This window comes from Oncorhynchus tshawytscha, linkage group LG02 (genome assembly GCF_018296145.1).
Source record: "Oncorhynchus tshawytscha isolate Ot180627B linkage group LG02, Otsh_v2.0, whole genome shotgun sequence".
NCBI classification, from domain to species: Eukaryota; Metazoa; Chordata; class Actinopteri; order Salmoniformes; family Salmonidae; genus Oncorhynchus; species Oncorhynchus tshawytscha.
Window position 1 is genome coordinate 17,598,477 of NC_056430.1, and position 27,762 is coordinate 17,626,238.

The following is a 27,762-nucleotide window of genomic DNA, read 5'->3' on the forward strand; positions in this document are numbered from 1 at the left end:
CAGATCTGTGCCCTGACACAATCCTGTGTCAGAGCTCTGTGGATAATTCCTTTGACCCCATGGCTTGGTTTTTGCTCTGACATGCACTGTGGGACCTTATATCGACAGGTTTGTGCCTTTCCAAATCTTGTCCAATCAATTTGAATTTACCACAGGTGGACTCCAATCAAGGATAATCAATGGAATCAGTATGCACCTGAGCTCAATTTCAAGTAAAAAGTTCTGAATTCTATATTTAATTCATTTGCAAAAACATTTTTAAAAAAGTTATTGCTTTGTCATTATGACGTATTGTGTGTAGATTGCTGAGGATTTTTTATTTATTTAATCAATTTTAAAATAAGGTTTTAACGTAACAAAATGTGGAGAAAATACTTTCAGACCCCTAGGCATGTTAGAGGAAGGCTCAAAAAATTGTCAAAGACTCCAGTCACCCAAGTTATAGACTGTTCTCTCTGCTACCGCATGGCAAGCAGTACCGGGGCGCCAAGTCTAGGACCAAGAGGCTCCTCAACAGCTTCTACCCCCAAGCCATAAGACTGCTGAACAATGAATCAAATGGCCACCTGGACTATTTTCATTGACCCCTCCCTTTGTTTTAACCTGCTGCTACTTGCCGTGTATTATCAATGCTGTCACTTTACCCCTACCTACATGTACAAATTACCTTGACTAACCTGTAACCCCGCACATTGACTCAGTACCAGTACCCCCTCTATATAGCCTCATTATTGTTATTTTATTGTGGGATTTTTAAAAAAAACTTTAGTTTATTTAGAAAATATTTTCTTAACCAACAATGCAGTTTTAAGAAAATTGAGTTAAGGGCTTAAGGAAGCATTTCAACTGCTGTTGTATTAGGCAAATGTGACAAATAAAATTAGATTACTACTCAGGTGCACCTTGTGCTGGGGACAATAAAAGGCCACTCTTAAATGTGCAATTTTGTCACACAACACAATGCCACAGATGTCTCAAGTTGAGGGAATGAGCAATTGGCATGCTGACTGCAAGAATGTCCAACAGAACTGTTGCCAGAGAATGTAATGTTCATTTCTCTACCATAAGCCACCTCCAGTATCGTTTTAGAGAAGTTGTCAGTACGTCCAACCGACCTCACAACCACACACCACGTGTAACCACGCCAACCCAGGACCTCCACATCTGGCATCTTTACCTGCGGGATCGTCTGAGACCAGCCACCTGGGCAGCTGATGAAACTGAGGAGTATTTCTGTCTCTAATAAAGCCCTTTTATATAACGACACAGGGCGAGACCCAGATACAGACACAGGAGGCAGATGGTTTGAGTCTCTGATATTTATTAAAATTCAAGGGGCAGGCAATAGGCAGGCCGAGGACAGGCAGAAGTTCATTAACCAGGTCAGAGTCCAAAAGCTACAGGGAGACAGGCAGGCTCGAGGTCAGGGCAGGCTGAATGGTCAGGCAGGTGGGCTCAGTGTCAGGGTAGACAGAACAGGTCGGAACCGGGAGGGCTAGAAAACAGAGACTAGGAAAAACAGGAGCATGGAAAAACTTGCTGGTAGGCTTGACAAGACGAACTGGCAACAGACAAACAGAGAACACAGGTATAAATACACTGGGGATAATGGGGAAGATGGGCGGCACCTGGAGGGGGTTGAGACAAGCACAAAGACAGGTGAAAAAGATCAGGGTGTGACATTTTGTGGGGGAAAACTCATTCTGATTGGCTGGGCCTGGCTCCCAAGTGGGTGGGCCTATGCCCTCCCAAGCCCACCCATGGCTGCATCCCCTGTCCAGTCAATAAAAATCCATAGATTAAGGCCCAATTAATTTATTCCAATTGACTGATTTCCTTCTATGAACTGTAACTCAGTAAAATCTTTGAATTTGTTGCATGTTGTGTTTATATTTTTTTTCAGTGTATATTTACAACATTCACAGTGATTACATACATTACTCACATATCAATCATTCTTTGAACAGTCATTGACAATCTATTCAGGTGCTCAAGGCTTTCCAGCACAGCACATTATGACAAGTCCATGCCTAAGACACATGAACAGTCATTCTGTGCAGTCTCTCTCCACCAATTCAGTCAGCAACAGTAGTAGCAATCATATAAAAACAGAGAAAACAACCAGTGTGAAAAAACATAATTAAAATATAATCTATTGTCTGGTGCTGTCCTATCTGCTGCCAGTCCTCAAACATCATTTCCACTCTCCTGTATTGCCGTAAGTGCCTCTTTTCCGCCCTCTTGCTGTGGCATGTTGACATACACCTCCTCCTCCCTTGATAGAGGGAGCTCAGGGTCAGCCTGGGATGAGTCTATGTGGGTGCTGGTAGGTGTGGAGCATGACCCATTTCCTAAGGTCACAGGGTAGTTAACAGTGATGTTGACATTAACTAGGGGACTAGATGGCAAGGGACTGGTAGGCTGGGGGCTGGTGGGTTGAGGGCTGGGCTGGGTGCTGGGCTGTGGAGGAGTGGACTGAAGGGGGCCTATTGACAGGCCCTCCAGGCTGTTGGAGCACTCTGACACCCAGGTCCTTCTAGTATCTTGCTGGTTCTCTGCCTGACTGGGATTGCTGCAGTTTCCCTTTCCCATCAAACATTGCTGCTGTTCCCGATAGCTAGTAATGAATGAACTGTTCTGAAGAACCATTGGTCCGTCACTATCAAACTGAGAGAAAGAGTGAGAGAGAGATATGCGATATGTTTAAGATTGAGTTGAAGCTGTTGAAATGTTCTTGTCTCCAACATATGCTTTACTTAGGTCAAATAGAAAAAACTCACTTTAATGGCCTCCCAATTTCCATTTCTATCTTCTATAGAAGATACAAGCCTGGACCCTATGAAGGCTGTAAGAGAACATAGTAAACCTACACTAAAATGTTGGTATATGCATATCTATCCTTACAGTCGGTCAATTATATTGTTATTACCCTAATCAAGTGCTTAGTCTCTAATGCTTTACCTTTCTTGTAAATGACTGTGCCTATGATCAGCAGCAGGATAACACCTCCGATAACACCTCCGATAACACCTGAAACTAATAGACATAGGAGCAGAGGTACAACCCAGCGGTATCCACACATAGGAGAGATGGAGGCAAAGAAATGTAAAAATCCTGAGTGTGGTCCAACAACTTCATATCTCTGACACACGGACTGGTGTACAGTTGTACAATCTTAATTTGATCACTTTTTTTTGCTGAAAATTCTCCTGCGCAGCACGAAATGCAAACGTGTAATGTATTCGTTTAAAAAGACTTCTAAAGTTTGTAGTTTCCACTTTAAAATGCCAGACTTGATTTTCCATAACAAAAAATGTATCCACTATTATGTAATCCACATAATAATTCACATTTCCTCTTGCTGCAGGATTATTTTCTTGCTGTAGCAAACTTTCTCAATTTAAGATCCTACATCTGTATTTAGCTGCCTATATTTACCTATACGAAGGTCAAAGCCTGGTGATTTGTCATCTGTATGCAGGCTCTGTAGACTTGGCATGGTATGCCCTGTACCAGAGGTCGGAATTGTGGTCGGTGGGCGGGTCGGTGGTCTAACCTTAGGTCCACACACAGCATTTGAGGTGGTGTTACCATAAGTCAGTACACCCCTTCTCTGCGACACACAGCTGAGGATACAGTGTCATTGTTAACATAATAAAGTTAGTGTGTGTGTGTGTGTGTGTGTGTGTGTGTGTGTGTGTGTGTGTGTGTGTGTGTGTGTGTGTGTGTGTGTGTGTGTGTGTGTGTGTGTGTGTGTGTGTGTGTGTGTGTGTGTGTGTGTGTGTGTGTGTGTGTGTGGGTGTCACTTACTCTGTGTGGTGCTGGCAGGTCTGGGTGTAGGAGTGCTGGTCAGAGAAGGTTCCATTAGGGCATGGTGCACAGTTCACATCTGAATCTGTTGTCCCTGAAACATTCACCAACACAAACACATTTACAGTGAACAGTCATATTCAAACGTTCAACTTTCAGTATAATTTACAATGAGGACAGAAACATGTTGAATTTGTGATAAATACGGTCAGGCCGAACTCCTGTCTAGCTATAGTACCTTCTATGGCAACACCATGGCCAGGCTGGCAGTGTGTATAACTGCCACACTCCTTACAGTTTGGATGTTGTTCCATTATGCAGAACTTCCCAGTCTGGCACATACACTGGGTTTTGGTGGTGCTAGAGCAATCCTGGGCATACTGCAGGCCTTTTCCTTCTCACATAAACAAATAAGATGCTCATTACAGATTAGGTGTATCAACTCACACACACACACACACACACACACACACACACGCATGCACACACACACACGCACGCACACACACGCACGCACGCACGCACACACATAATCCGAAGGAAAAAATACAACAAATCTAAATCACTGTTACAGTGCCTTCAGAAAGTATACAGACATTTTTACAAATTAATACAAAATAAACGTGAAATGTTTTGAGTAAATAAGTATTCCACCCCTTTGTGCTTAACAAGTCATATAATAAGTTGCATGGACTCACTCTGTGTGCAATAATACTGGTTAACATGATCTTTGAATGACTACCCCATATCTGTACCCCACACATACAATTATTAGTAAGGTCCCCCAGTCAGGTAGTCAGTTTTAAGAACAGATTCAAACTCAAAGACCAGGGAGGTTTTCCAATGCCCAGCAAAGAAGGGCAACTATTGGTAGATGGGAGAAGAAAAAAAATCACACACTGAATATCCCTTTGAGCATGGTGAAGTTATTATTACTCTTTGGATGGTTACTCCACAATACAGGAGCTGAAGTTACTCCACAATACAGGGGCTGAAGTACGACGTTCGCCTGAATTAATCACACTGTTCGCTTGGGAAAGGTTCAGTAGGAAACCAGAAATCTAGTCGTGCTGAGGAGAGCTTTTGTGAAAGCTGTCCCTTCCGCAAGGAAGATAGGCGAGAATGACCAGTTGGGCGAGTGGCTCCATTTATGGAGGCAAGGGGCTCACTTCATTCGCCACTCAACCTGTCTGTCTCCAACAGATGATGTGATTGGTTACTTCGAATGTTCTCAAGTGGCTTAGTTAGCTAATAACTAAGCCACTCAGAGTGACTTAAATCAGCTTGAAAATCAATGGCATGACTAGAAAATGGCTGTCCAGCAATGATTAATAACAACCAACTTGAAAGAGTTGAAGAGTTAAAAATAATAATAATGGACAAATATTGTACAAACCAGGTGTGCAGAACTCTTAGCAACTTCCCACTGGTACACACTGATTGAATCAATGTTGTTTCCACGTAATTTCTATGGAAATAATTTGACCGAACATGGAAAAGACATCGAATTGACGTCTGTGCCCAGTGGGTGACCCAAAAAAGACTCACAGCTGTAATCACTCCCAAATGTGACTCTAACATGTATTGACATGTTGAATACTTATCTGATCAAGATATATTAGTGAATCAAATGCTTTATTTGTTAAATAATGAAAATAATCTGGCTACAGACAGAAACAACATAACATTCTGAAGTCATATGGGGCAGAGTCTTACAGGCATGGGAAACAACATTGGGTATGGATACGGTGGGAACGTGTGTCTGAGCAAGTGCGATGTCATTAATGTTTGTTGAAATGAAATCTTTCTGAAGGCACTGTATATAACATGACCAATCATTTACTGCAATATAATCCACCCACCTTCTGAACACTGTATATAACATGACCAATCATTTACTGCAATATAATCCACCCACCTTCTGAACACTTGGGACATCTGAAGCATTTTGTGAAGTAATTGAAGGTCCCACTGTATTGGCCACTGGGACATGGTTCACACACTGTGTCTGAGGTAGTGCTGCATTCATTCTTAAGGCGTGTCCCTGTCATGACATTTAAGCAGTAAGGCACGAGGGGGGTGTGGTATATGGCCAATATACCACCGCTAAGGGCTATTCATAGGCATGACGCAACGTGCAACCGCCGAGGTGCCTTATTGCTATTATAAACTGGTTACAAATGTAATTAGAGCAAAAAAATACATGTTTTGTCATACACATGACATACTGTCTGATATTCCACGGATGTCAGCCAATCAGCAGTCAGGACTCGAACCACACAGTTTATAACAATGCATAACTTACAGTAATCATCTCAGTACATGTACACCGTACATCTTTCTATCCCTGAAATCCTTACTTTCAAATTATGTACGGAAACAGTTGAATTAATGTTGACGGTCATCACTTACCAGGGGCACACTTGCTGCAGCACAGGTTTATCAGTGTGTTGTAGTATTCAGCTGTTTTGTTGCGACAGGCTTCAGCAGAGTCTGGTGTGTATGGCAGAGTGTACACCTGCAGAGAAAAAGAGACCATGAAAGTGCACCTGATCAGAAGGAGGAATGATGAGTAACATGTCCACCAATATTTTCCTTTTTCTTCTATTTAAACTTCTAGTACAAGCCAAGGGTTGGATATTGTGTCCGAAGAAGACCTATTATATTCTATCTGTTGGAGACGAGGGAATATACACTGAAACATTAGTGGTCTAGTCATTATTTGCCAGTAGACACAGGGCATGTAAAACACACAATGTACTGACAGTAAAACACATTTTAAAAACCTGTGTCTCTCCAGTATCTTGTGTATGACATGAAGTGGTAGGAGGAGAAAGGAGAGAGACTTTTGATAAGCTGCCAGGACTGGCTACGTGGTCTGACTGAACAATACAGCTATACCACTGCCAAGGCCTCACACGATCATCCTCCCTCGCAGCCTTTAGGACAGAATGCCTTTAACAGCCATTTCCTTTTCACGTATGGCAGCCACCCAAAACAAACACATAACAAATAAGGGAAAGTGAATCTGGGGTTTTATTGACTGGAGGAAACCCTCTATCTTTGAGTCTGGCACTCCCCTAGGGCTCGTGTCATTGAGAAAGGTGGTGACTACAGAGGCGTCACTCACAGGGTGGGGAGCAGTTACACAAGGGAAGAGAAATAAAAGACTGTGTTCCCCACAGCTCTGCCACATTCATATAAATGCCCTTGAACTGATGACAGTGCTTCACGCTTTGATGCCCTTCAGGACAGACAATATGTGTAGAATACTATGTACATTATGAACTGGGAGTGCGACCCTAGTCCCTGTGTCCTTGCTTCAAAAGACGATGCAAGCTGATCATTCACTGTGAACACTTTAATTACAATAGTAGTCAGAAGAATGATGGGAATAGTTCTAAACATGTTGTCACACCCTGTTCTTTCACCTGTCCTCTTTATTGTCTCCACCCCCTCCAGGTGTCGCTTATTTCCCCCAGTCTATTTATCCCTGTGTTTCCTGTCTCTCTGTGTCAGTTCATCTGGTATGTTTAGTCAAGTCAACCAGCGTGTTTGTTTTTCCTGTACTCCTTTTGCTATTCTCCTTTTTCTAGTCCTCCCGGTTTTGACCCTTCCCTGTTTCTGGACTCTGTACCTGCCTGCCTGACTATTCTGCCTGCCTTGACCCCGAGCCTGTCTGCCACTCTGTACCTCCTGGACTCTGATCTGGTTTTGACCTTTTTGCCTGTCCACGACCATTCTCTTGCCTACCCCTTTGGATTATTAAACATTGTAAGACTCCAACCATCTGCCTCATGTGTCTGCATCTGGGTCTTGCCTTGTGCCTTGATACATGTAGTTATAAAGATGTGGTTTTAACAAGAGAGAAACAATCAAAAGGTACAATTAGTCATGAATAAGGAATAATCAACAACACAGTAATGGCAATTCGTTGGATATATGCACAGTGGCATGTATTCATGGATGCCAAGTAAAGCCAGGCTTCCCCCTCAAAAATTGACCAATTTATCTTTTTTCTCTCTGTTTCATAATTTTCCTTAAATTCGCAAGGCTGAATGTATCTCTCACAGGAGAAAGCATCGAACCGAGTGAAACTGCGCCCCTCTGTCTCTCTATGTGTAAGCCATCTATCTGATGCTGTCTGGTCCAAAAGAGTATGACATTGTTGCCGCCCGTAGCATTGAATGCAAGGGAAGCCAGCGAGCATTTGGCCTCCCTTGATAGAAAAAGTAGAAAAAAAATTGCCAATCAGCGTTGAACTAAAACTGAGTTGAGCTCAATTTGTGAATAGTCTTGGCACACTCAAAAGAAGTGTCAAGGGAAGCCAGCTTGGATTTTGGCGTCACTCTAATCAAATCGCATTGAGCGAATTGTTGCATCTCGTTGTGTTGTTGTCCTCCGGTGGCTAGCTAGCTAAAATTGGAACTTCCAAAATTAGTCATGGATGGAGATAGGGATTTGGACTTGTGGTTGTAATTCTCTGTACTGGCCAATGATTATAACAGTGATTCAGATCCAACCATTAATTCATCAATTGTTGTCCCCCTGGCCTGACAGGAGGGAGGTTCAATATGTAGCTAGATGTAGAAGGCTAATGTTAACAAGCTAACGTTTCCCATGAATGGAAGTTAGGCTAGTGAGCAAGCATTTTAGCCAGGTAGCCTAGGACAACAAAAAATAAAAAGTGTACTGTATAACAGAGGGATAGACCGTTTTCGTCAACATGAAAGAGAGGAGGATCACATTGGCGTTTCTCTACGTTTTTCTGTTTTCCTACTTGCATGAACATGAACGCACACACACACACCCGTGCACACAGAAACCAGAACCATGGACAGCCACGTCATATTTAGCTTACGTTGATTGGTGCTGGAAAAGTGGAGGCAGCGCTTTGTGGACTTCACCGGACAGAGGTTGAAATCCAGTATGATAAAACAAAGGTGTGGTTGAATTTATTCTGCCACTGTGTCTTCTTATTGTCTCAGCCTTAAGGCCTATATATCACGGTCGCAAAGCTAATTAATTAACAGGTTAAAGAGCAAACAACGCAATTATCACAACTCATTGGTTGCAATATGGCTTTTTTTCTTGAAACTTGAAACTTAGCTCAATGACTGGAAATCTGCAGGAACAGTTAGCATGCTAGCAGTTCTTGTTCATCCGACTCTGGGAAAGTAGATAACGGTCTTCATTGCCAAAATTTCGAACTGTCCCTTTAATATAGAGGAAATTGGAGCCTGAGCCCTCTGCACTGGCTGTGCAGACATTTTCTTCACTGACTAGTGAGCAACAGCAGGAACTCCTGAAAGTGTCTGGAGTTGGGTTGTAACGCATAGGGGTATTTGGCATCTGTGCAGTCGTCAAATTGGCTAAATTTGCGACAGGAAAAAGTATTACATTTAGTGGGGTAACAGGGACAGAATCTAAAGCTATGCAATTACGACCCATGCTGTTTTACAATAGGTCCAGTAATAATACCGGGCTCATTCTTTATGGTAGCTGGGGTAGAACCAATTTTGAGTGTGGATAATTTTTTGCTAATGGATTCTAAAAGGTAACAAATTAAAATTGTCACGACAAAACACTCGCAAGCTCAGAAAACCTTAGGGGTTTTAATTGTGAGACACTTTATTCCATCTTATTCTGAAATAGCTTTACAGAATTGACGAAAGGAAAGAGGTGTCCTCGCGAGCAATTGGAGTGGAGTTAATATTGTGAACAATTGTTTGTAGAGTTAAAGAAACAATTGTAATTGTAGAGTTTAAAAAAGCAATTGTGTCAAGCGCCAGCATATCTTTGCCTTCTTGGGTACAGTGGGAATCGTTATGTTAAACTTCGGTTTTTGCCCATTATGATTATGCATAGCTTAACGCATTATTAATACTTGTCATATTTGTGTTTCTTTTTCTTTTCAAGTCTTTTGCTATCACTCTCTTAGGAACCCGAAGGAGGAGGAGAAAGACAAAAGCTCCAGCTGAAATGGCATTATCAGTTGTACAACAGCGGAGGTAATGGCACATAGAGTGTGCATAGTGTGATTATAAATTTGAGGCCAGGGCTTTATGCCATGGAAGCGGATTACATAGTCAGAGGCCATAAGTCTCTGAGGTGTAAACATACAAATCAACTGAGAATATTAATCATGTATTCATTTCAAAGTTTATATAATGTTGAACAGTATGGAGTTACTATTCAAAAAGGAGGGACTGTTGGATAATAGCTTGAAATATACTTATTCATGTTACCATACTAGAACTTATTGATTACATTGTATAAGGAATATATATATATTGGGGTCAATGAAGGGTGGATAGGAACTTGGTTTATGGAAAGTTACTGAGTGAGACATGGGGAAGTGCAGGAAGTTCATATTATTTTCCATGTTTCTAAGGAGGGAGGTGAAGGGTAATAGTTAGTCTCTGATAAGGCAGGCCAGCTGAGGAACTAGGGAGGAGCGAGGAATTCGGCTTGAGGTCAGGTCAACAGATGACGTGAAAAGAAACCCTTGGGAGGGGGCCAGAGGGGCCACCACAACGACCCTCTTACTACAGTCCTATCTCACACACTTCCACACCCACAAAGGTTCTAGCATCAGGCAGGGCCATAACCACACCAGTGAGAGGAACTAATTAAGTTCCTGCCTAGCAACAGAGATGTATTGGCTGTCTAGATGTGTAAGGAGTAGGAGGTTATAAATATATGTGTTTGTGTAATCATGCACTCTTTGCAGCTGTATGACCCAGTGGGTGAATAAACTTGGTTTGAGCTTTATCTACTGATCCGTTTGAATTTTTACACATTTTAAAGAAGACACTGGGATTGTAATATTTTTCCTAGAGTAGACGTTGGCACTAATTACAGGCAACTTTGTGAGATTAGAAATAATGTTACAGTCAAAATGTTTAGGGTTATGTATGTTATAGCAGAGATAACATGAGGTAACGTGTAAAGTTACCACTCAAATCTGAAAACTGTTTTTCCCCAAATTTCCCCAAAATGTCTCCCGCCCCACTGGACCACTAGACCACGTGTATACAAACTTTCTGGAGGCTTACAAAACCATTCCCCTCCCCCACATGGGACAGTCTGATCACCTTTCACTGTTCCTACTCCCCAAGTATTTACCCCTCATTAAACACGTGATCAGTGAGGACAGTCAGTGTGTGGCCAGAGGGGTCAGACTCATTACTACAGCACCAGTTTCAACACACAGACTGGAGATTGGTTGCCACTCAAGCCACCCTGGACTCCCATACGGACATTGAAATATATGCTTCTTCCATTCTGAATTACATCAGCATCTGCATCAACAGTGTCACCACCCATAAACTAATAAATACCTTCCCCAACCAGAAGCCTTGGATGAACAGAGAGGTCCGACTACTGCTAAAGGCACGCAACGCTGCTTTCAGATCTGGCGATGCGGAAGCCTACAGATCATCCAGGGCCAACCTGAAAAAGGGAATCAAGATGGCTAAACATTACCACAAACTGCCGATTGAGGAGCACTTTATCAACAACTCCGACCCTCGAAGCATGTGGCAGGACATCCAAGCCATTACAGACTACCGGACAAAAAACCTACCCCACAGCCAGCGACGTCTCCATCGCCAATGAATTAAACAGGTTCTATGCTCGCTTCGACAGGGACAACAAAGATCCAGCCATCAAAACTGTGCTCCCCCATGTCGACCTCCCCCTCAGACTATCGATCGCAGATGTGTTTTCTGCACTGAGCAGGGTGAATGCATGCAAGGCTGCTGGTCCTGATGGTGTCCCCGATCGTGTGCTCAGAGCATGTGCTGGGCAGCTGGCCGAGGTCTTCACTGGCATTTTCAACCTGTTACTGGCCCAGTTAGGTTGTCCCCATGGGCTTTAAGACCGCAACCATTGTGCCAGTGCCGAAGTAGTCAACCGCATCAAACCTGAATGACCTGTTGTACTCACCCCCTCCATCAGGAAGTGCATCGAAAGACTGGTTTTTGCCTCCCTCCAACACTGGATCCCCACCAGTTTGCCTATCGACCGAACAGGTCTACAAAGGATGCCATCTCCAGAGCTTTACACTCTGCCCTGACCCACCTGGACAAAACCAACACCCATATGAGAATGCTGTTCATAGACTTTAGCTCAGCATTCAATACGGTCCATCCCTCTAATCTGGTCACCAAACTCCATGACCTAGGGATCAGCCCCTCTCTCTGTAACTAGACTTTGGACTTCCTAACCAACATACCCCAGTCTGTCAGGTTAGACAACTTCACCTCCTCAACCCTGAACCTGAACACCGGTGTGCCGCAGGGCTGCGTGCTGAGCCCCCTCCTGTACTCCCTCTTCATCTACGACTGCGTTCCTGTACACGGTTCTATTACCATTGTCAAGTTCGCAAACGACTCCACGGTGGTAGGCCTGATCAGTGACAATGACAAGTCAGCCTATAGGGAGGAGGTCAAGCACATGCCTGCATGGTGTGTGACAACAACCTGGTCTTCAATACAAAGAAAACCAAGGAGCTCATTGTGGATTACAGGAAGTCTAAAAGCTGTAGCCACTCCCCAGTTCTCATTGATGGCACTGAGCCGAGGTGGAGCGTATGCCCAGCTTCAAATTCCTGGGTGTCTATATCTCTGAGGACCTCTCCTGGACCCTTAACACCTCAACCCTGGTCAGCAGCAGCGCCTGTACTTTTTGAGGAGGCTGAAGAATATCGCCCGACTGTCTCCCAAGATCCTGGTGAACTTTTACAACTACACGGTCGAGATCATTCTGACTAACTGCGCCACAGTGTGGTTTGGCGGATGCTCCGTTGCTGACCGGAAGGCCCTGCGTCGGGTGGTGAAAACCACCCAGAACATCACTGGTGCCCAGCTTCCTGCCATCGTAGACCTCCAGCGCAAGCGGTGTCTGCGTAGGGCGTGTGGCATCATCAGGGATGATGATTCCACAAACTGTTTGCCACATCCATGCCACAAACTGTTTTCCCTCCTACCATCAGGCAGGCGGTACAGGTCTCTACATTCCCACACTAGAAGGCTCAAGAACAGTTTCTTTCCAGCTACTGTAACCCTGCTGAAATCTGTGACATGGCACTAGCCTTATCCACCGCCCACTGCGTAGTACTGCCTCTCAGGGACCTTGTTGTGTTACTCTCTTTGCACTCTTCATGGTACTACTGGACTCTGACATTGCTAAATCTGATTAAGGACATAATTCAGTTGTACATGTACATGTCTACCTCGGTAATCTCATTGCTGCTATCCCTTTATTTCAGTTGCATGCCTCCTTGCACTTTCAATATACCTTCATTGCACATTTAGACTTGCCATTTGTACTTGCCATTTGCCTTCATTGCACATTTAGACTTGCCATTTGTACTTGCCATTTGCCTTCATTGCACATTTAGACGTGCCATTTGTACTTGCCATTTGCCTTCATTGCACATTTAGACGTGCCATTTGTACTTGCCATTTGCCTTCATTGCACATTTATACATCCCACTTAAAAACATACATTGTACTTAATTGTTTCACATGTACATTTTTTGTACTCTTTTATTTGCTCTTCTGGTCAGATGCTAACTGCATTTTGTTGTACTGTACTTGTACTTGTTCAATGACAATAAAGTTTAATTAATCTAATCTAAAATGGGACTTCATCACTGTTATTCATGTGAGAAGGTGGACGTGAATCCGGATCTCCTGCTTGTCAAAACACTTCCTTAGTCCACAGCCAGTCTTCAGGACTAAACAGTTGTACTGAACCACCCTTGTTACACTGGGTATATGGGGCCTGGTTCAGATTTGAGATAAGTAGACAACATGGACTCAATAACATCTTTACAACAGAATATGTTTTTATACGTCCATGTTTCAACTTATCTCAAGTCTGAATAGGACCCAGGGAGAAAGTTTTTTGCAAAGTCCCACATTTATTTTTTCATACCTTCATATCAGAAGACAAATGTTTATATTAAACGCAAAATGTGAACTTCAATCATTGTGCTGCTGTACTGTTCCCCCAGGCTGAGGCATGAAGGTGGAGAGAGGGAATTTGTGGCAGGTGTGCCCTCTAGCAAACTCGATGGTAAAGTATAAAACTAGTCAAGTTTGCAGGTGCCTCCCCGGGATTTGGGTAATTCACAAACTCAGACAATTAAGAGCACACCAAACGCTCAGATTAAACTCTCCAAAAACAATCCAAGAAAGTGTGTGTGTCAATGAAAATGTAAGTACACAATGTTATCACATTGAAGAAGGAAACTCAATAAGAACATTTGTTTTGTGTAGCATTTTGGCCGCTAATGCTATTTGTCCAAGTAAAACTGCCATTTGGATTAATTGATCAGTTTTCTTGATGCTACATGTAGTTGTTAATTGACAGGTCATTGTTTGCAACTTTCGTGCACTTGTTTTTATGCAAAGGAAGGCCTGCTTTTAGTTACTACTGCTGGCTGGTTTGCCTACTAGTTTTATCTACTGTTTGATGTATACCCAACATGCTCTATGATACACTAAATAGCCACTGCCAGTTTAGCTTGCTCTAGCTTCGGCCTAGGTCTTAAAAACACTAAGCGGGATTCTTCTTCTCCCTACAGTTTTCAGCTGTCAGCTTCGTCCACGACTGGCTCATGTGAACTACAATCCCGACACTGTTTTACCATTTTGAAACCTCAATCATTGCTTGCAATATGGCTTTCGAAAAACATATAGCCCTTATCTTTCATCAGCGAAAAAGAATCCTTCAAATAAAAATGCTTACTATAGCAATTTTCCATAGATCCATACAGCTATGGGTGCCTCCATCCACCAAAACTATACTTCTGCTACACATCCCGATAACACACAGGTGTTCGGCGTGCGCTAGGTAGCTAATTAGCACAGGTGGTCACCTCTGTCTTCCGTCTGTTTTCCGTAAACAAGCACTATAGTATGCAGATATGGCTGTGGAAAACTAACTCTAAAAATGGTCTGTATCAATTTAACCTTAAATGTTTTTATTATTTCTTGCTTCCAAAACCGTACCGCAAGCGACCAAACATCTGGCTCTCAACAAAACTAACCGTACAGAAGACTTCTTCGTCCAATGACTCTTATGTGTAATGTAATGCAATTGAGAGTTATGATTAGGGCTGGGTGATATATCGAATTAATTCAAATGTATGTTTTTGCACATTATTTCAAATACCTGTATCGCAAGAATCAAGGTTTGTTGTTTTTCATTTTTATGAGCGTCTATGTCCTATTAGACCCTGGTTCGACCCCGGCTGTATCACAACTGGCTGTGATCGGGTGTCCCATAGGGTGGCGCACAATTGGCCCAGTGTCGTCCGGATTAGGCCAGGGTTTGGCCAGATTAGGGCGTCATTGTAAAATAGGAATTTGTTCTTAACTGACTTGCCTAGTTAAATAAAAATGTCAGTTGTTCTCGTGTTGTATTTTTGGTCTTGTCGCTTTCGATCCTTCTGTCCTGTCTGCACCCCCCATTTACACCAGAGATCTGTAAATAATGACTAGATCCCCAAACAATGGGAGTCGTTGTCCCGAACACGGGAAGGCATGCGACAAGTTTAGGTCCCAAATAAGCCCCTAGAAATACATTGGGCTTATTAATGCCAGAGTGAAACCTTTCGGTTCGCCTCTTTCTCTATGGTTTACACACACACCAAGCCCCTCCCCTGCCTCTCACAAAGTTGAGAGATCACATCTTCCCCTCTGACAAGCAGTTTCAACTCACTATTTGCATTTGAGGTTTGGTCCAAGTCCAACATAAATCGGTCATATGTACATCAAAACACATTGAGACATTATTTTAGCTGAAGATTGTTATATTAGCTGTCTAGTCTGTATTTTTTTATATATAAATGTGCAATAAACATAACACAATTGTATAAGGAATTGGCAACTCGTTCTCATTGTCAGAAATAAGGTAGGTCACTCGATTTCAAAATCTGAACAAAGTGGACAGGGTAATATGCTTTTCAAACACTTGGAGACAGACACGGGTGTGTTCATAACAATTCAAATGTTAAGCCTTGTTAGCTATCAAATAGATCTTGAAATATAAAAAATAGTTGGCTCATCACTAGCACCTGGGCTTGAGATTGTTCATTTTCTATAGCCTAATGCCTGCTACAAGAAGTTAGTCATTATTAGTGAATGTGCATTTTACATGGTTCTAAACTCAGCAAAAAAAGAAATGTCCTCTCACTGTCAACTGTGTTTATTGTCAGCAACCTTAACGTGTGTAAATATTTGTATGAACATAACAAGATTCATCAACTGAGCCACACACTGAACAAGTTCCACAGACGTGTGACTAACAGAAATGTAATAATGTGTCCCTGAACAAAGTGGGTTCAAAATCAAAAGTAACAGTCAGTATCTGGTGTGGCCACCAGCTGCATTAAGTACTGCAGTGCATCTCCTCCTCGTGGACTGCACCAAGATGTGCCAGTTCTTGCTGTGAGATGTTACCCCACTCTTCCACCAAGGCACCTACAAGTTCCTGAACATTTCTAGGGGGAATGGCTCTAGCCCTTACCCTCCGATCCAACAGGTCCCAGACGTGCTCAATGGGATTGAGATCTGGGCTCTTTGCTGGCCATGGCAGAACGCTGACATTCATGTCTTGCAGGAAATCACGCGCAGAACGAGCAGTATGGCTGGTGGCATTGTCATGCTGGAGGGTCATGTCAGGATGAGCCTGCAGGAAGGGTACCATATGAGGGAGGAAGATGTCTTCCCTGTAACGCACAGCGTTGAGATTGCCTGCAATGACAACAAGCTCAGTCCGATGATGCTGTGACACACCGCCCCAGAACATAACGGACCATCCACCCCCAAATCGATCCCGCTCCAGAGTACAGGCCTCGGTGTAACACTCATTCCTTCGACGATAAACACAAATCCGACCATCCCCCCTGGTGAGACAAAACCAAGACTTGTCAGTGAAGAGCACTTTTTGCCAGTCCTTTCTGGTCCAGCGACGGTGGGTTTGTGCCCATAGGCGACATTGTTGCCGGTGATGTCTGGTGAGGACCTGCCTTACAACAGGCCTACAAGCCCTCAGTCCAGCCTATTGCGGACAGTCTGAGCACTGATGGAGGGATTGTGCGTTCCTGGTGTAACTCAGGCAGTTGTTGTTGCCATCCTGTACCTGTCCCGCAGGTGTGATGTTCGGCTATACCAATCCTGTGCAGGTGTTGTTACACGTGGTCTGCCACTGCGAGGACAATCAGTTGTCCGTCCTGTCTCCCTGTAGCGCTGTCTTAGGCGTCTCACAGTACGGACATTGCAATTTATTGCCCTGGCCACATCTGCAGTCCTTATGCCTCCTTGCAGCAGGCCTAAGGCACGTTCATGCAGATGAGCAGGGACCCTGGCCATATTTCTTTTGGTGTTTTTCCAGAGTCAGTAGAAAGGCCTCTTTAGTGTCCTAAGTTTTCATAACTGTGACCTTAATTTCCTACCGTCTGTAAGCTGTTAGTGTCTTAACGACCGTTCCACAGGTGCATGTTCATTAATTGTTTATAGTTCATTGAACAAGCATGGGAAACAGTGTTTAAACTATTACAATGAAGATCTGTGAAGTTATTTGGATTTTTACGAATTATCTCTGAAAGACAGAGTCCTGAAAAAGGTTTAGCTAAACTTGCAAAGTGCATTTTCAAAAGCCAGATCAGCATGATTGCAAAAAGCAGGTTAAACAATTTAGAAAAAATCATTAAATTATTAGTGGGTCTTCTGGTTGTGGAAGGCTTCTATTTAGCCCGTCACAAGCCCTGAATTCCTTCGATTATTGCTGAATATTTGAAATGTAGTGTATTTTACCTTTAAATTATACAATGCTTATTTCGAGAAAATATTCAAATTGAAAAGTATAATTTGAATCGCCCATATGTTTTCTTTTTTTAGATTGTTAGGCCATATTGCCCAGCCCTTGTCATGATCAAGGGCTAGCTTTGGCCTACCACACATGTTATTGCATCCCACTTTTGCCATTCGTATTGTGCTCTTGCTATGCTGTTGCTATGTTTGTATAGCTTAATCATGAATATGTTTTTTGCAAATTGCTATTGATATGTTTAATAATGCTATTCATAGTGCAATGTTTTACAATTATAACATTTGATAACCTAATTATGCATTCATGTACTAACATTATTGCTTGTTATTATTTGCTTTTTCTGTGTCCCTGCAGAAAACCATACATGCATACTACACTACCCCCAGGCTGGCCAATCCTAACCAAAGTCAATCAAGACCAGAATCAGACTAATGCCAACTGAACTTTCAACTGTCATATCATGACTCAACAATTCAGTGATTCAAATCATATCAACAACCTTCCATGCCATGTACCATCTGAGTATAAAGACTCAGGCCCTGGGCTGACGTTTTGTACAAGTTGTGTATGAGTGCTACTGCTAACATTAGCAGTCATTGCATGTATTTTTTCCATGAATATGAAATATAATGCCACATCTGTTGATTTTTAAGAATAACATGATAAATACACTGTGTACCAGTCAAAAGTTTGGACACACCTACTCATTCCAGGGTTTTTCTTATTTTTTACTATTTTCTACAATTGTAAAATAATATTGAAGACATCAAAACTATGAAATAACACATATGGAATCATGTAGTAACCAAAAAAAGTGTTAAACAAGTTTATCAAAGTAGCTACACTTTGCCTTGACAGATTTGCACACTCTTGGCATTCTCTCAACCAGCTTCATGAGGTAGTCACCTGGAATGCATTTCAATTAACTCATGTGCCGTGTTAAGTTCATTTGTGGAATTTCTTTCCTTAATGCGTTTAAGCCAATCAGTTGTGTTGTGACATGGTAAGGGTGGTATGCAGAAGACAGCCCTATTTGGTAAAAGACCATATGCAAGAACAGCTCAAATAAGCAAAGAGAAATGACAGTCCAAAATTACTTTAAGTCAGTCAATGCGGAAAACTAAGAACTTTTAAAGTTTCTTCAAGTGCAGTCGCAAAAACCTTCATGCGCTATGATGAAACTGGCTCTCATGAGGACCACCACAGGAAAGGAAGACCCAGTGTTACCTCTGCTGCAGAGGATAAGTTCATTAGAGTTAACTGCACATCAGATTGCAGCACAGAGTTCAAGTAACAGACACATCAACATCAACTGTTCATAGGAGACTGCGTAAATCAGGCCTTTATGGTTGAATTGCTACAAAAAGGCCACGACTAAAGGACATCAATAAGAAAAAGAGACTTGCTGGGCCAAGAAACACGAGCAATGGACATTAGACTGGGGGAAATCTGTCCTTTGGTCTGATGAGTCCAAATTTGAGATTTTTGGTTCCAACCTCCGTGTCTTCGAGACACAAAGTAGGTGAACGGATGCTCTCTGCATGTGTGTTTCCCACCGTGAAGTATACGAATAGGTGTGGGGGTGATTTGCCGGTGACACTGGGGTGTTAACTAGAGGTCGACCGATTATGATTTTACGATACTGATTATTGAAGGACCAAAAAAGCCAATACCGATTAATCGTCCGATTAAAAAAAATGTATTTCTAATAATGACAATTACAACAATACTGAATTAACACTTATTTTAACTTAATATAATACATCAATAAAATCAATTTAGCCTCAAGTAGATAAGGAAACATGTTCAATTTGGTTTAAATAATGCAAAAACAGTGTTGGAGAAGAACGTAAAAGAGCTATGTAAGAAAGCTAACATTTCAGTTCCTTGCTCAGAACATGAGAACATTTTTACCTTTATTTAACTAGGCAAGTCAGTTAAGAACAAATTCTTATTTTCAATGACGGCCTAGGAACAGTGGGTTAACTGCCAGTTCAGGGGCAGAACGACAGACTTGTACCTTGTCAGCTCAGGGATTTGAACTTGCAACCTTCCGGTTACTAGTCCAACGCTCTAACCACTAGACTACCCTGCCTAGTGGAGAGAGTTATTATAGGACTATTTCCCTCTATACCATTTGTATTTCATTAACCTTTGACTATTGGATGTTCTTATAGGCACTTTAATATTGCCAGTGTAACAGTATAGCTTCCGTCCCTCTCCTCGCTCCTCCCTGGGCTCGAACCAGGAACACAACAACAGCCACCACATCGAAGCAGCGTTACCCATGCAGAGCAAGGGAAACAACCACCCCAAGGCTCAGAGCGAGTGAAGTTTGAAACGCTATTAGCGCGTGCTAACTAGCCAGCCATTTCACTTCGGTCACACCAGCCTCATCTCCGGGGTTGATAGGTTTGAAGTCATAAACAGGGTAATGCTTGATGGATGCACAACAAAGAGCTGCTGGCAAAACACACGAAACTGCAGTTTGAATTAATGTTTACGCTCCTGCTTCTGCCTACCACCGCTCAGTCAGATACTTAGATACTTGTATGCTTGTATGCTCAGTTAGATTATATGCAACACAGGACACGCTAGATAATATCTAGTAATATCATCAACCATGTGTAGTTAACTAGTGATTATGATTGATTGTTTTTTATAAGATAAGTTTAATGCTAGCTAGCAACTTACCTTGGCGTACTGCATTTGCGTAACAGGCAGTCTCCTTGTGGAGTGCAACGAGAGAGAGGCAGGTCGTTATTGCGTTGGACTAGTTAACTGTAAGGTTGCAAGATTGGATTCCCGAGCTGACAAGGTGAAAATCAGTTTTTCTGCCCCTGAAAGAGGCAGTTAACCCAATGTTCCTAGGCCGTCATTGAAACTAAGAATGTGTTCTTAACTGACATGCCTAGTTAATCAAAGATTAAATAAAGGTGTAAAAAATTGTTTTTATTTATTTATTTTTTTATTGGGAAATCGGCGTCCAAAAATACCGATTTCCGATTGTTGTGAAAACTTGAAATCTGCCCTAATTAATCGGCCATTCCGATTAATCGGTCGACCATCATGGTCACCTAATAATCCCCCGTTTGCAATTGGCTCATTCATCTCCCTCCTTTCACCTGTTCCCTAGGTTGTTGCTGTAAATGAGAATGTGTTCTCAGTCAACTACCTGGATAAATAAAATAAATAAATAAATACCCCTGTGCACAAAGCGAGGTCCATACAGAAATGGTGTTTCGAGATCGGTGTGTGAGAACTTGACTGCCCTGACCTCAACCTCCATCGAACACATTTGGGATTAATTGGAATGCTGACTGCAAGCCAGGCCTAATCACCCAATATCAGTGCCTGACCTCACTAATGCTCTTGTAGCTGAATGGAAGCAATGTTCCAACATCTATTAGAAAGCCTTCCCAGAAAAGCAGAGGCTGTTATAGCAGCAAAGGGGGGACCCACTCCATTTTAATGCCCATGATTTTGGCATGAGATGTTCTACGAGCAGGTGTCAACATACTTTTGGTCATGTACTGTACCTTATCAATATAAAAATGTGAAAGACTGTTCAAGTTTTGTTACTTAATAATAAAAGTTTGAGTTGGACGCAGCAATCCAGCCTGTCCAGTGTGCACCCCACAATGTACCAGTGGCCATGAAAGCAGCTACGACAAATACGAAGCAGATGGCCACATCATATCCATCACAGAGCCTACAGACCGGATAAGTAATAAGGTTATTGTCAAGAAACCAGACAAGCTACGAATATGCATTGATCCTAAACACCTCAACCGGGCTCTGCGACGTTCACATTACATTATGCCCACGTTGGAGGATGTTCTTTACAAGCTCCCAAAGGCCAGAGTCTTCACGCTCGTGGATGCCAGAGATGCCTTCCTGCAGTGCAAGCTCGACGAGCCCAGCAGCTACATGACCACCTTTTGGACACCCTGGGGCAGGAAGAGGTGGTTGAAGCTTCCGTTTGGTATCTCCGTGGCTCCAGAGGTGTATCAGCAGAAACAGCATGAGCTGTTGATGGGACTCAGTGTCGTGGAACCCATAGTAGATGACATCCTCGTAGTGGACAGTGGAGACAGTGATGAGGAGGCAGAATGTGACCATGACGCCAAGCTGCTGGCCCTGATGGGCAGATGCATACAGGTTAAGCCAAGGCTAAACATAAAAAATCTTCAGTTTAAAGTGCCAGAGGTCCGCTTTCATGGGAGCATTTTGTCCTCCACCGGATTGAAGGCGGATCCTGAAAAAGTGAAGGCTGTCTTGGAAGGCTGCGCTTCGTCAGATTCGTCACTTACCTGGCCAAGTTCCTACCATGGCTCTCTGAAGTGTGTGAGCCACTAAGGAGGCTCATGGACAAGGACACCATCTGGCATTGGCTCCCAAAACACGATGCAGCGGTGAGGGAAATAAAACAACTGGTCACCCAGACACCTGTACCACGATACTACGATGTGTCAAAACCTGTCACGATTCAGAGTGACTCGAGCCAGTATGGACTTGGCTGTTGCCTCATGCAGGAGGGCCAGCCTGTGGCATTCGCCTCTAGGGCACTCACCCCAACAGAGCAGAACTATGCCCAGATAGAGAAGGAGTGTCTCAGCATTGTGTTTGCATGCCAACGCTTCCACCACTACCTATACGGGCAGAGACAGATCACAAGCCCCTTATTGCTATATTCAGCAAGCCTCTCCTGAATGCCCCAAAACGACTGCAGAGCATGCTACTGGCCCTACAAAACTACAACCTCAAGGTGGTGTAAGCCAGGGCCAGAGATGTATGTGAGTGACACGCTCAGTAGGGCTACTGCATCGGGCATACACACACACTTCATGCATGAATAACACGCAGTGTGCAGCTTACAAACAGAGCAAGTGGATGTTGAACACATCAACCAGGCTGACTACCTCAATGTTACGGACCAGCGCCTAATACAAATCAGACAGCCCACAGACAGGGATGAGCAACTCCAGGCATTGAGGTCTGTGATTCTGATGGGCTGGCCGACTGCAGGGAAGAAACTGCTTTAGCCGTCAGAGAATATTGGCCAGTCAAAGAGGAGCTCAGTGTTCAAAACGGAGTAATATTCAAGTGTCAGAGAGTCTTTATTCCCCGGTCTCTGCACCCTGAGATATTGGTGTGAGTCCACTCAAGTCACATAGGAGGTGAGGCCTGTTACAGACAAGCACGTGACACACTGTATTGGCCAGGAATGCAGAGTGAAATCCAAGACTATGTCAGTAAATGCACAATCTGCAATGAATATGCCATTGAGCAACAGAGAGACGATGTTGTCCCACGAGCTACCGATGCGCCCCTGGCAGATAGTAAGTCTAGATCTCTTCCAGCACAGTGGCAAAGACTTTCTGCTGGTAGTCGATCATTATTCAGACTTCTTATTCTTATTATCATTATTCAGATTGACCTCCTCCACAACCTCTCAGCAGAGACAACGATCAAACGCTGCAAGGCTCAGTTTGCCCGCTATGGCCAACCAGATAATTTCAGATAATGGACTCCAATTATCAGGATTTGAGTTCCGAAAATTAGCTGCAGTGGCGCAATACCCCGACAGAAAGCATGGATAGCAGCCCTGCCCAGCGCCTCATGGCACGGCGCTTAAAAGCAGCTCTACCAGTAGCCAGCACTCTCCTGGAGCCATGTGTGGTGACAGACGTGCTGGTGAAATTACGTCACAGAAGACAGGTCTCCAAGTTCATCTACGACAAATCAGCAAAAGACTTACCTGAGCTCAGGGTGGGTGAAACGGTGCGAATGAAGCCACTACCAGGGGACCGGACAGGCCTCTGGAGACTCGGATCCTGTGTACAGAAAGTGGCACCACGCTCCTACTTGGTTGAAGTGAATGGATCACTGTACCATCGTAAAAGGGTTGACCTTCAGATTGCTGAGCCAGCACCTACTCAGAACCCTGATGGTCATAGGGGTCACATGACAAAAGAAAGAACCCCAGCAAGTCACGTGGGGCCTGAGGTACTGGGCGAAGAGCCAGGGGATCACAGGTCGGCCACTCCCTCGCCCATCAATACTCCCCTTAGACAGTCAGGTGACACGCCTGTGCGGGAACACGCAGTCCTCGCAGACAAGCCCCCTGTCTTTTCACGCTGTGGGCGTCAGTCCCAGCCATCAAAAATACTTAATCTGTAGGTTTCCCATTAGGGATTGTTGACAGACAGAGATAAAAGTAAAGAGAGTATCAAAATGTGTTAAGTTGTTACCTGAGGAAGAAAAAAACAAACTAAACTGTTCATGTTGGAAATTATTACTAGGTTTGTTTTATTAGTGAATTGACAGCTCCTGTCCTATTTTATAAAAGGGAAGATGTTATGGGTGTAAGATGGCACAGTGATGCCATCTGTTGGTAAATGTTAATTACTGCAACTCTAGTGTTTTTACCGGTGTGCTTGAGATACCCGGATGTATTGCAATGCCATGAACAAGACTGGTTACTCGCATCAATGCCTCTGTCTCGTCATTTAACATTCAAACAACGGTGACATGATATCATTGTCGTGAAGTGCAAATGAGCAATAGAAAACCGATTGCGCAAATGACATCATTCAGATGTTTTTTTTACGTGGGCTCCCCGTGACGCCCCCGGCAAGATGCCCCCTTGGGCGGCTGCCCATAACGCCTATACCTAAATCCGCCACTGATCCACACCTAGGTAATTAAAATAATTAACTATTGACCATATGGGGCTAAATTGTAGGACCTGCTCCTGGTTTGGTATTCTGATGTATTTAACTATTTAACCAACTATTCATCATCCGTGGCTAAATTGTAGGCCTACTCTTGGTGTAGTATACGGAATTATTGAATTTCTTTCTGAACAGACAGCAGTAATTATATAACTATGGCATATGTATTTCAATGTATCTTGCGTGCGGCAGCACCTCCAGAACCCCTTCGTTCTGCTATGATTCTATAAGGAAATAAGTGATGAAGTGCAACGCTGGAGAGAGGAGAGTTGCAGGCTCATGTCTATCAGAGTAGAGAGAGGGAGAGATCGTAGAAAGTGAATCTCATTCTAGTTCTGTGCGAGATACAAGTGCGCTTCTCTCTCTCACTACAGCAATGGCCAAGCAATGGTCTATATAGGCTACAATGTTGTGCAAATCATAAACCCAGGCCAGTACAACACGAATCAATTATCAGGCACGTTTTCACATTACGTTTTTTAGAGAGCAGCCAGGAGAATTACTGAGGAGTCAAATTGAATTAGCCTAACTGTGATTGCTTTTATTATAATTTTTACATGGCAAACTGTGAAAAGTATGTTTAATGCCATGAGAGATACCGGATCCTGGTAAATGGGTTCAGGAACGAAACCAAAAGTGAGAGGTACCGCATCCTGTTCAGTAACAGACTGTTAATTACATGACCTACAAGTATATGTTTCCGACATTTTCTGACCACTGAACAACTATTGATTTAGGGCTCCGGAGTGGCACAGCGGTCTAAGGCACTGGATCTCAGTGCTAGAGGCGTCACTACAGACCCTGGTTTGATTCCAGGCTGTATCACAACAAAGTCCCATAGGGCAGCGCACAATAGGCCCAGCGTGGGTAGGCCGTCAATAAGAATTTGTTCTTAACTGACTTGCCTAGTTAAATATAATATAAAATGAAATAAAAAACAATTAACAAAGTCGCAAAGAAAACAGGAGCTGCCTCCACCATTTCAACATCATCAAATCACCTCTTCTTATTCTAATATAGTGACAACTGAAAGATACCAAAAACTATTTACTCCAATCAAGGTAAGCTAAATATGATGTGGCTGTCCATGCTTTTGATTTGTGTGTGTATGTTGTGCAAGTAGAAAAACATGGTGACTCACCCTACTTGTAGAGAAACGCCAATGCCATCCTCCTCTCTTTCATGTTGATCAAACATCTGGGGTGGCAGGGTAACTTAGTGATTAGCGCTTGTGTTGTGGACTTGTATCCATAAGGTTGCAAGTTCAAATCCCTGAGCTGACAAGATACAAATCTCTCGTTCTGCCCCTGAACAGGCAGTTAACCCACTGTTCCTAGGCTGTCATTGAAAATACAAAATTGTTCTTTAACTGACTTGCCTAGTTAAATAAAGGTTTTTAAAAAATCTAGCACTCTGTTATACAGTACATTTTAAATTTTTTGTTGTCCTAGGCTACCTGGCTAAAATGCTTGCTCACTAGCCTAACTTCCATTCAAGGGCAACATTAGCTTGTTAACATTAGCCTTCTACATCTAGCTACATTTTGAACTTCCATCCTCTCAGGCCAGGGGCACAACAATTAATGGTTGGATCAGAATCACAATTATAATCATTGGCCAGTACAGAGAATTAAGTTAAACCACAAGTCCAAATCCCTAACTCCATTCATGGCTAATTTAGGAAAGGGACAATTGTAGCTAGCTAGCGGCCAACAGAACGAGATGCAACAATTAAAGTTTTTCTGTCAGTGATGTATGCTCTCAATGGGATATGATAGGAGTGATGCCAAAATCCAAGCTGGCTTCCATGGGCACCTTTTTTTGGTGTGCCAGGACCATTCACAGTTGAGCTCGCTCCCTCAGTTTAGCTTAACGCTGATTGGCTAATTTTGTATAATCGTATTATCAAGGGAGGCGAAATGCTCGCCGGCTTCCCTTGCCTAACAATGCTATGGCGGCAATAATTGAATACCCGTTTCGTTTGGACCAGACAGCATCAGATAGATGGCCTACACGGGGGTGCTGTTTCGTTTGGACCAGACAGCATCAGATAGATGGCCTACACGGGGGTGCTGTTTCGTTTGGACCAGGGGTGCTGTTTCGTTTGGACCAGACAGCATCAGCACGGGGGTGCTGTTTCGTTTCAGCATCAGATAGATGGCCTACACGGGGGTGCTGTTTCGTTTGGACCAGACAGCATCAGATAGATGGCCTACACGGGGGTGCTGTTTCGTTCGCTTCCTCCTGTGAGACACATTCAGCCTCTTGCGAAATGAAAGAACATTATGAAACACAGAGACACGAAAGATACATTATTTCATATTTTGTTTGGTCAATTTATTTGAATACACGCCTCTGTTAAGCACTGAACCTACCTGCATTTGTCCTATAGAAACTTTCCGTTTGGAGTAAACGTTTTTTTGTAGCGTTTTGCATTACCCCGCCCCCTCCCCATTACACCATTGTCTCGCTTATTTTGGTCGCTCAACTCAACTTTCCTTAAAGTCCGCAGGACACTTACCTTGTTCTCAACAGGCTGAACCATGATCGCGAGAAGTATCCTTACTGTAAGGATGCCACTTACAGTGCTTAGTATCATGATTGATACAATTATTATTGCCCCTTTAAGATCTTGAGAAAAGTCCATATAATACTGAAACCGCATAGATTGCCTAGCCTACAGAAGAATGCTCGAATTACCGCCCCGACGGCAAGATAAATGAGTTTCCTTGAAATGCTGAGTGTTTGAGGAAACAGAGGGCGTCTTTCTACTTCCAGTAGTTATGCCTTTAGTAACGGAATTACGATTTCTAAACACTTAATAATTCATAAACAAAATCTCAAATATATTGGTAGATCTACCATCAAATCCAAAATCAAATCGATGTATTAGTGAGATGCTTCGTAAACCACAGGTGTAGATTAACAATGAAATGCTTACTTATCGGTCTTTTTCCAACAATGCAGAGTTAAAGATAAAGATACAATTAAAATATAAGTAGTGACACGAGAAATACATACTTGTTACTTCTGGGAACTTTCATTATCCTCGATCCTCATGAGGGAGAGAAATTAGAACATATTTTAACGACACAGTATGTGGGTTTTGGATTACGGAATTACAAGGCACAAGACAATATTTCTTAAATTTACAGAAGGAAAACAATTTTGTGTTTTGATCATTTCCTATACCTTTTAAGACTTTTTCTAGTAGATGTTTTCTAAGACCCATTTTCCATTGGTTTGTCCAGAAATCAATGCCTTTACTTATGCCTAGCTTTTAAAATGGAAATGGTTGAAAAATGTATCTATGCCTTCATTTCCCAAAAATATAGACCCTTAGCTTTCATTTGACACCTAATTTGATA

General features: G+C 43.0%; 1 protein-coding gene across 1 annotated transcript; it reads right to left on the minus strand.

Annotated features, from left to right (window-relative positions):
* Positions 1–1,870: 1,870 nt before the first annotated feature.
* On the minus strand, positions 1,871–27,128 carry LOC112220637 (tumor necrosis factor receptor superfamily member 1B). Its single transcript, XM_024382479.2, has 9 exons — positions 26,916–27,128; positions 6,223–6,328; positions 5,729–5,854; positions 4,049–4,204; positions 3,811–3,904; positions 3,439–3,626; positions 2,962–3,036; positions 2,781–2,845; positions 1,871–2,667 (listed from the first exon to the last, which is right to left on the minus strand). The coding sequence occupies exons 1-9, from the start codon at positions 27,057–27,059 to the stop codon at positions 2,188–2,190; spliced, it is 1,434 nt and encodes a 477-aa protein (XP_024238247.1). The 5' UTR covers positions 27,060–27,128; the 3' UTR covers positions 1,871–2,187.
* Between the last annotated feature and the right edge of the window lie 634 nt (positions 27,129–27,762).

Bases quoted from the DNA above. Each gene is read 5' to 3' on its own strand.
- LOC112220637 (XM_024382479.2), bottom strand. From the start codon at position 27,059: ATGCGGTTTCAGTATTATATGGACTTTTCTCAAGATCTTAAAGGGGCA. The intron at 2,846-2,961 runs GTAAAGCATTAG...GTTCTCTTACAG, and splicing joins CACAGTCATTTACAAGAAAG to CCTTCATAGGGTCCAGGCTT. The intron at 2,668-2,780 runs GTGAGTTTTTTC...TCTTTCTCTCAG, and splicing joins GAAATTGGGAGGCCATTAAA to TTTGATAGTGACGGACCAAT.